The sequence below is a fragment of the Spea bombifrons genome, chromosome 2 (genome assembly GCF_027358695.1).
Source record: "Spea bombifrons isolate aSpeBom1 chromosome 2, aSpeBom1.2.pri, whole genome shotgun sequence".
Lineage (NCBI taxonomy): Eukaryota > Metazoa > Chordata > Amphibia > Anura > Pelobatidae > Spea > Spea bombifrons.
The window spans coordinates 130,434,571-130,443,532 of NC_071088.1; the positions used below are offsets into that span (position 1 = coordinate 130,434,571).

Consider the following 8,962-nt stretch of genomic DNA (forward strand, 5'->3'; position numbering starts at 1 on the left):
TCACATCCGCCATAGTCCTCTGTGACAAGTGAACCAACTTACCCGTATGTTCTCGTAGCCCCTTCATTTGGGAGCTAACCTCCAGTCTAGCCACTCTCAGTGTCAGCCCTCCAGTGCGCATGTGCTTCCTGCAATCACTCTACTGGCTCCCCATACCCTCCAGAATCCAATTCACACTACTTACCCTGACCAACTGAGCCCTTAACAACTCTTTACCCGTATATCTCTCCCCTCCTATGCAAACACACCCCTTAACTTTGTCTCTCCGCTACCATCATTCCCTCTTCCCACTCCCATATTCAGGATTTCCCCCGTCAAGTCAAGAAAAGCTGTAGTCAGATGCAAGTTAGGGTTTTGTGTAGCTCATTTGATCATACCCTACTTAACGTCCAGCAGGACCGTGTTTACATCTAAGAACAGTCCCCATGGTTGTTAACTTCACTGTTGAGTTGAGGGAAAAAATGCCAAATTGTATATTTATTAACCCCCTTAATACAGTTACATTTAGAACATGGGCTGGAACATTGTTAATGTTGTGGTTAGCAATCAAGTTCATTTAACAACTTGACTTGAATGACAACGCAACACATTAGTGAGTAGAACCCTTAAGTGTTATAGAATTTCTATGTGAATTTAGGTATATTATCTCCTCAAGCCATTACACTCTTGGCAGCTCTTTTGTAATATTCAATGTGATGCAATGTCTTTAATTACACCATTTCCGCATCGTAATGAATACTAGCCAAGAAACTGCCCTCTGCAATTTCCATATGAATGATGTTTGATCACCACGTGGTCCTCCATTCTCCTCATCCTAGTCCAGTTGTGGTTGTTCTGTCTCCTATGAAACTTCTGCAATATAATTAAAATCAGAGACATTTGTGTTTTTTTGCATATAGCGTTTTTAGGGTGATTCTCCCCAGCCCAAAGAATGTGTAAATATAAATTGGACTTGATTGCTATTCACATTATAACAAGAGACTGGTTGACTTATCACGCAATGGTAGTACTGGGTGAAGATTCTGTGATTAACGTTATTGAGTTGAGATGGCCTGAAATAATAATAAATAAGTATGAAAGATTACTTGTTCGGTAATAACATTTTGGAGAAAGTATTTAAATTAACCCGTCATAGAGGCTGGGCAATACATGGATAAAGAGGAATCCTGAGCTCCGGCATTGATAATCCCACCGGTTTCCATTGTGACAAGGCTTTATTTAGAACTTTGCCCCAGAAATATCCTTTATTCATATCCCCCAAAGATAGTTCCCCGTCCCTGCTCCATTTGGGTTGCACTGTGGGTGGGAAAAGAAAAATGTATATTTTTGTATTGGCCCCATATACATAGAGTAAGAGGTGGAGTCGCATAAGGTTTGAATATCTTAGAGGTCTGTGTTCACATGTAAGAAGGGACGTAAAAAGTCGTAAAAGCTTATCTTTACTTTGAATGTTGCTCCACTATATGGTACAACAGAGTACTTTGGGCAGGATTGGACCGGAAACAGAAATAAGTTAAATGATTACATAACTTGTGCCAAAGAAAAGTTGTCCTGGCCACAGTGGCCCCTTAACTTCTTGCCAAGGATGTCCTATGGCTAGTCAAGACCTGACACAAGGTTGGAGGATTCCTAAGTGGCTTCTGTCCCAGATACTGGCATGAATGATGTAGCTAACATACAGGTGATCACTTGCAGAATTGTTACGTATAAACCACACACAGCCCAAAAATGAATTAATATAAATTATAATTAATAAATTAAAAAATAATAATATAAAATATTAATTATTAATTCATATCAAAATGATGTAGTGATGATATTCCAGAGAGCTGTTTGCTGAGTGATTCAAGTAAATATACATATTTGAAGAAAGTAAAAATTTATTTTCTGCATTCTGCGGGCTCTAGTGCAAGAATTCGTATTCAGTGTCTCCCATACTTCGATATTTTTCAATCCCACGTTGGAGAACTGTGCTAAGACATCTGCTTGCGAGGCGATTGTGACGAGTCTGCAGTGAGGCGCAAATAAAAAGTGTTTCGTAACTCAGAAAATTCAGCAACAAAGGATTCATCCAATATTGTTTGACAGCCACAATAAATACATGCTTGTTCATAAGGAGCGTTTCAATAGCCAGATTATATTTCGTCTGGTCTACCAATTCAGTAAAGCTGAGCAGAACGGCGATAACGAATAAAATATGTTAAAGCAGTTTGCCCCATTCTACAGTTCCATGATAAATAATATAATGAATATACGAATGCGTAAAACCCCTCTTCCGGGGTTTAGTGTATATCATTTCATATAGTAGCCGATTTGCATGAGATTCTATGGTTTTGACTGTTGTCTTCCAATTATACTCATTGCTAAATGTACAAATCTTATCTATTCAGCCCTTTTAGGAAAAATCACATTAATGGAGCTTTGTAGAAGTAGCAGCTGGTTCAAAATATTTTCTCATGGGTTACCACCAAAACCTTGTGGCTTTTGCCCACTTGTGAGCATTTGTTTATAGCACAAGTAGCCTGATAATCATATTTGTAGAAACCTGTTTTTTTTCCCTGCAGAAGTTGGGGTAAATAGGGATTTAAAAAAAATAAATAAATACCAATGGCGTACAGGTCTGTTCACAAATCAATAATATTTGAGATATGACATTTACATTTAGGGCGTTTAAGCTAAGCTTGGTTGAAACAACTCTAAAAGTGATTTTCTTAACAAAATCCTCCCTTGTGAGGAGAGTGAATTTGATGAATTGATGATAGTACTTGATAGGGTTCTACATTTAACATTTGTGCCAATGAATAACTAGGAAGATGACTGAAGAGTCAACCTTTGGTTAGTAAAGTCACATCATTATGTCATTTCTTGAGAAAATAACAAAATTAGCTTTAGTGAGACCCCAGAATACTGATTTTGACAGCTTTATTCCACATTTTCATACATAAAATACATTTTCATACATACATATTTTCATACATATCATATATAATATAGGTAATATAGACCAATAACAAGCCAGGCTCATTATTCCCATTTTATGGACCATGACTTATTACTGTGATCAAGGTAATTGGTGAAAATGATATTCCATAATATTTAACTAGTTTTAGATCGGCATATGGTTACATATTTAACTAGAGTATTTATTATAGTTTTCATTTATCTCAGTGACCAGACTACATTTATTTACAATACACAGCATCAGTAGACTTGGTGGAACTTCTAAAGACGTATTCCTAAAAAGTATTTTCTATATTTTTTTTCTTAATATTCATCATATTTTTATTTTGTATGTTTCTTTCTTTATTATATATGTTTTGATTATTTTGGACAGTGGAGTTTGTCTGAGGTTTTTGTTCTAGCGTTTGGGTTTTCTTCAAAACACACTTATCTGGGGTTGAAGGTACTTTATAAAAAATTGTGGTTAATATTAAATCCATGATTTTGCATTGTTGATTAGATTTTTTAGTTTGTTGCAAAAAAATTCGGGGCATACCCAACAGTTAACTATATTATTCAAAGTTCTGTTACAGAGATTGGTTTATCTAAACTTATGCAGCAACACATGATCTGAGGCTCACAATTTAATTAAATGCGGAAGCATGGACAAACTCAGCCGCATTGTGATAAAACATCATTGCCCGGGGATAGATAATTCTGTTCTATAAAAATCCGGTCAGATGGTATATGTGGCATGAATGTGAAAGAGGTTCGTTTTGTACTGTATGTATGGAATTCATGAACACATTCAACAAAAAAATATATTCTTATATAAAAATAAATGCATGTAAAAGAATTGTTTTAACCCTGCCATAAAAAAAGCAGAATACACTTTGTCTCTTTCTGCCACCTAGTGGTCGATTTAGGTTATTCAGGTAGAAACATAATACATAATTTGTTGATGTGCTATGGAGAAATTACTATAGCACAAAATAAATTACGCCATGGTATAAAATAGGTCTGGACTGTGGGTGATTATCTCTAAATTACATTCCTTGCCATGAACAGAAAGACCCTACAAAAAGATTGCTCAGTTCCTCGGGTAATATGGTGGGCTCACTACCAGTTTGGAGAAAATATAAAACATTAATAATTTGTTATGGTCATGCTCTATTTTACCTGTCGAGGGCAAAAGGTCCTGGTGGTAGAAATGTTTCGGATAGAGAAACAGTTAGTGTTTATTAATTAAATACAATTAAACATTGTTAATTTCCTTTGCAGCTTGGCCAGAGCAAACACTCAAGTATAAGGAGTTCTGAAGATGGTAACCTGAACAATATAAGTAACCCATCGCCCACAAGGTATCAGGTGAGCCATATACATAGCACTTTACAGAAGGAAAACCCTGTTTTACTGAAAAATTGCTTAACTACGACTTGTAAGTGTGTTGATGGCAGGGTAAATGCCTGCGCGTATATTTTACGGACGTACGCATTGTCTGTGTGATTTTTGCTCAAGCTGAGAAAAGTGGACATTCGCAGAACCTAGGAGGTTGACTCAGATTCCAATTATATGGGTTTATTTTTTTAAAAAAATGTTCTCATACCTCTGCGCTCCACGAATAATCTTATTTTATCTCCAGAATCTCTTCCTTGTTTTGTAGCCCTAAACTCCTCTTTCACCTTTAACACCTTCCCCCAGCGACTCGCTCCTCTTCCAACCTCTCTGCCCAACTAGAAAATGGAAAACATCATGGCTAACATCTTCCTTTCTGGTAGTTCTAACGCTGAACCTCAGCCCATCGACTTACAAACAGCCACCCTCAACTGCTTTGGTTCAGTCACCCTCAACAAAGCTTCTGATGTTCTCTTGACCTTCCATCTCCATAACTTTGCACTTGACCCTATCTCCTCCTGCCTTAAATCCTTCCTCTCCGGCCATATCTTTAGCACCTCATCTCTGGCACTCGTTCCGGTCCCCTACATCTCTCTGTTGTTGTTCCTCAGGGCTCTGATCTGGGTCCTGCACTTCTCTATCTGTGCCTCTTCTCCTAGTCTTCCTAGTAGATTCCACTACCACCCCAATGTTAACAACACACTAATCTTTTTTCCCCTCGCCTTCTCTTTTAACTTGGCTTGATAGCTGCTTTAATAATGTTTACAATATATATATAATAATATTAACTGTAGCTAGTAACATTTGCAAAGTCGCTTATTTGTTTTTGATCTTCTGTTCACAGAAAATAATGAAGCGGCTGATTAAAAGATATGTGTTAAAAGCACAGGTAGACAAGGAGAGTGACGAAGTCAACGAAGGTGAGTTAAATAAGCTTTGAAATAAACATAAAAAAACATGGATCCTCTTGAGAAAGTATTAAGGTGAAAATGTTGTACTCTGGGTTTTAGGTGATTTTCTAGTTGATCTACGCTTTCAATTATTATTATTTTTAATTATTTAAAGCCACGGTTTTAAAATTTCAAACATTTAATATGTTAACCTTCCTTTTACTGATGTGGGTTCCTATCTGGCTTGGAATTGTTACTGTTTTTCTAGATTTTTTTTCATACTAAATTACTTTAGAGTGCTTACAAAGTTTCCTGTTCAAAGAGTAAAAAATAGACCCCATAAACATCATTCGGAGTTTGAATCAGGAGGTATATTCTGGAGGGACTTCGGAAAATATGAGAAATTCAATATATTTCGCTGTGAGTCAGGACCACACTGTGGGTGACAAGATGGCCCTGGCACTTTAAGAACAGTGGCCACCAAACTACCTAAGTGCGGCCGGCGGCTGAATATGGCCGCTTGTGCCTGGGCACATCCAGCTGGTGGCCGCATACTGCAGGGTATGTATGGAGCGTTGTCGGCCAGTGGCCCAATGGGCATTTGCCCGTGTGCCAGATGACCAGTACGGGCCTGCTTCTATGCAAACTCTTCCCGGCTACACATACGCACCACATGATGTAAGCCTCTATGTAAGCGTCTTTTAATAGACATTTTGTTTTTTTTTCTCCTTTAGGGGAGTTAAAGGAAATCAAACAAGATATTTCGAGCCTGCGTTACGAGCTTCTCGAAGAAAAATCTCACAACACCGAAGACCTGGCTGAACTTATTCGAAAACTTGGAGAAAGACTGGCAATCGACCCTAAACTTTAATAAAGCAACAAATGGCTTGCATTGCAGCACAAACTTATGAGTAGCTACCGGTTTATGTACTCTCAGCTCCGTTTAATAAGTAGTACTATGCGCTGTCACATAAACAGTATGTTAATACTTCATCATATTTTAGGCCTTGTTCTTGAAGACACTTGTGGACACTCAAAATATCCCACTTAACGGTGGCAGGGTGGCAGTTACGCTTGGGAGTATTTTTCTTCATACGGCAAACAGTTTGTTAGGTCAGAATGGTCTAGAATAAGGTACAATAAGGTTCTAGAAAGAATTTTCTGGTGACAGATACTCCTTTTAGGTGCTTTGCTGGTGTAAGGCGTTAGCATGGCGGACAACCCTCTTGGGTCCACCAAACAGTAGTTCCCACTGAAGCTGGGAGATGGTATAGAATGCATATTTCAGTGACTATTTATGTAGTGGGTTAGTGGATTTGCCCGTGATTAAGGCTTTACTCAATAAGTTAAGGTGACGGCAAATATGTTTATCATCTGAAAACCGTAGATGGGTTATAATTGCATCATACTGCAAGATGTGAATAAGTATCAGTTATGGAGACCAAAGTTCCAATTAAAGACACAATAATGCTTTCCGAAAGCTCATGTTTAGAGATATTTCGATGTGTATATAGCAGCTGTGCGTCTTGGGCGTTTTGCATCTTATCACGCTGATTCACAGTAGACGCGGCGGCGCTATTAGCATAATGCGCATCTGGGCACCTTCGAATCAGTGAGCCGTGAGCTGAAATCTAGTAGCCCACTTACTGGCTAAAAATGCTAAAAAAGCCCATCAGCATTCAGCTCCGGCTTACAGCGCATTTCCTGAAATACTGATATTTACTAATATTTATTAATAACTCGAGCTTCATAAAATGGGAGCCGAATGTGATTTTAAATTACGCAGCGTCCAGGACCTTAACAGATATTTTCCCCAAACATATCTGCCCATCTAGCTACTTTCTTTTATTTGTTTTATTATCTTTATGTTCATTTTATATTTGTTCATTTGGTGTACAGCGTTTTATATGTTTACAATGGAAAGATTTACTTTGTTTATCAAGTTTATTTCTCAATGATCTTAGCTTTCAGTATAATTTATTTATCCAGACTACCTTTTAACTTCTTTTTTTTTGCTTTGCGGTGTATTTTTAGATGTTTAGTTTAATAGTTTACCTCATGGAAACAGATGTATGGAATCAGATGGCAATACTAACAATATTTAACTGTCTCGACCAGGGGTAAGGCTAGCCCCCCACCGTACATGCCCAAGGAGCAAGGAATGAGTAGATCCAAATTATACTACTTTCAAGGACAAATGTTGGTCCTGAGGCTTAGTAACTCCATGCCGTGACTCCATGAAGAATCCAAAATGTTACCTATTATGTGTAAAGTATTCTCACAAATGCCTAAATTGTTCTATCCTTGAACAAGACACAAAACAAAAGGCCATTTAAGGCAAGGTATTAAGTTCAGACTCAACACGGAAAACAAGAAGATAAGGGGTCTTAAACCTGGCTTTATTTTTATTATTATATAAAAATACAAAGAAGTGGCTGGTGATAGGAGCCCCTATAAATCATGATGTTTGAAAACGATGTGTAAATGAAATGATGTCACCTGAATTAAATTAAATTACATACCTGAGAACTCCCCCGTTTTAACGTAGATTACCCAAACTCTAGGATGTCCTTTCACGTCTGGCTGGAGGTGATATGCTCCTGTGTAGAGCAACATGATGTGGCCCTGGGGATAACTGCGTTTTTGCCTCTCTGTAGTCGCACCTCAGACTGGGCCACATTCACCATAACGCAGATTAGACATGTCCCTGGTGAGACACTTTTGAAGATATCATGGAGTGGCTAATGGTGGCCCGGCCCTTTATTGCTTTTGTTCTTCCCACAGCTGTATAGGCATTTTTAATGCATCTTTCATCCTATTGATCCTACACTTCATACTTATTTTATTTTTCAGAATGTAAGACCCACCTGAATATAATACGCACCAAACTATTTACATGAAACATTTACGAAACACTTGTCCCAAATTTGGAATTTTGTGTCTTCCAACAAATACACAACATACACATTGTGGGAACACAATTCAACAGCGAAACCCTTGTCGCATCCTACACAGGGGCTGAGAGGGGGCGCTCGTCGGCACACCAACTGGGGTTTTCTCCTTGGGGCCGGTCCTAAGGTTTCCGGGTCCTGGTGCAAGATCATTTGTGGGGGTTTAATTTTTTTTTTTTATTATTGTTTTTATTTTGTGAAAAAAAAATTGTGGACAGATCCCTAGATCTGGGGATATCCCTAGATAAATCTAAAGTATATTGGGGGAAAAAAAAGATATGTTTTAGGTTTTACTGTATTTTTTTGAATTGTGCTTTGATTACCCAATTGCCCCAATTTGGTAACATTGTTAGGGTCAATATTGGTTCTGTTAGCTGTAATGATACTGTACTAATCGTCAACATGCCTTATACAATAAAAAGACCGCCAAAGAATCTGGTCCCTCCGAAATCAAAGCCCTGATAGGGCGTGTGAAACAAAAATAAAAATCCAATATTGCTCAAAATCTTCTGGAAACAGACTCAATTTCCAGATCCTTATGTTTAAAGGCAGCAGAGCACTAACAAAGTGGCTGAACATTTGCTATTCAGTGAAAACCTTCCTAAGGGACAATCTCTGAGAGAATGCGATACAACTGAATGAATAGATCAGATGTTCAACGTTTTATTTTTAGAAAGACAAAGTAGAATTAAAAAAAATGAGGTCATTAAGTTATTTTTTTGGAGGTAGTAGTCTATCATGATATCTTCTTCGGGTAAAGCCAAGGCTAGCCTGGAATTATTTTGT

The 8,962-nt window shown here is 37.8% G+C and overlaps 1 protein-coding gene across 1 annotated transcript in view; it reads left to right on the forward strand.

The window, feature by feature from the left end:
- TRPC6 (transient receptor potential cation channel subfamily C member 6) overlaps positions 1–6,129 on the forward strand; it is a 45,522-nt gene extending 39,393 nt beyond the window's left edge. The window contains exons 10-12 of the mRNA XM_053456513.1: positions 4,222–4,308; positions 5,180–5,255; positions 5,960–6,129. Of these exons, the coding sequence (XP_053312488.1) occupies positions 4,222–4,308; positions 5,180–5,255; positions 5,960–6,096 (300 nt within the window). The 3' untranslated portion in view covers positions 6,097–6,129. The remainder of the gene's footprint in view (positions 1–4,221; positions 4,309–5,179; positions 5,256–5,959) is intronic.
- Positions 6,130–8,962: the final 2,833 nt, after the last annotated feature.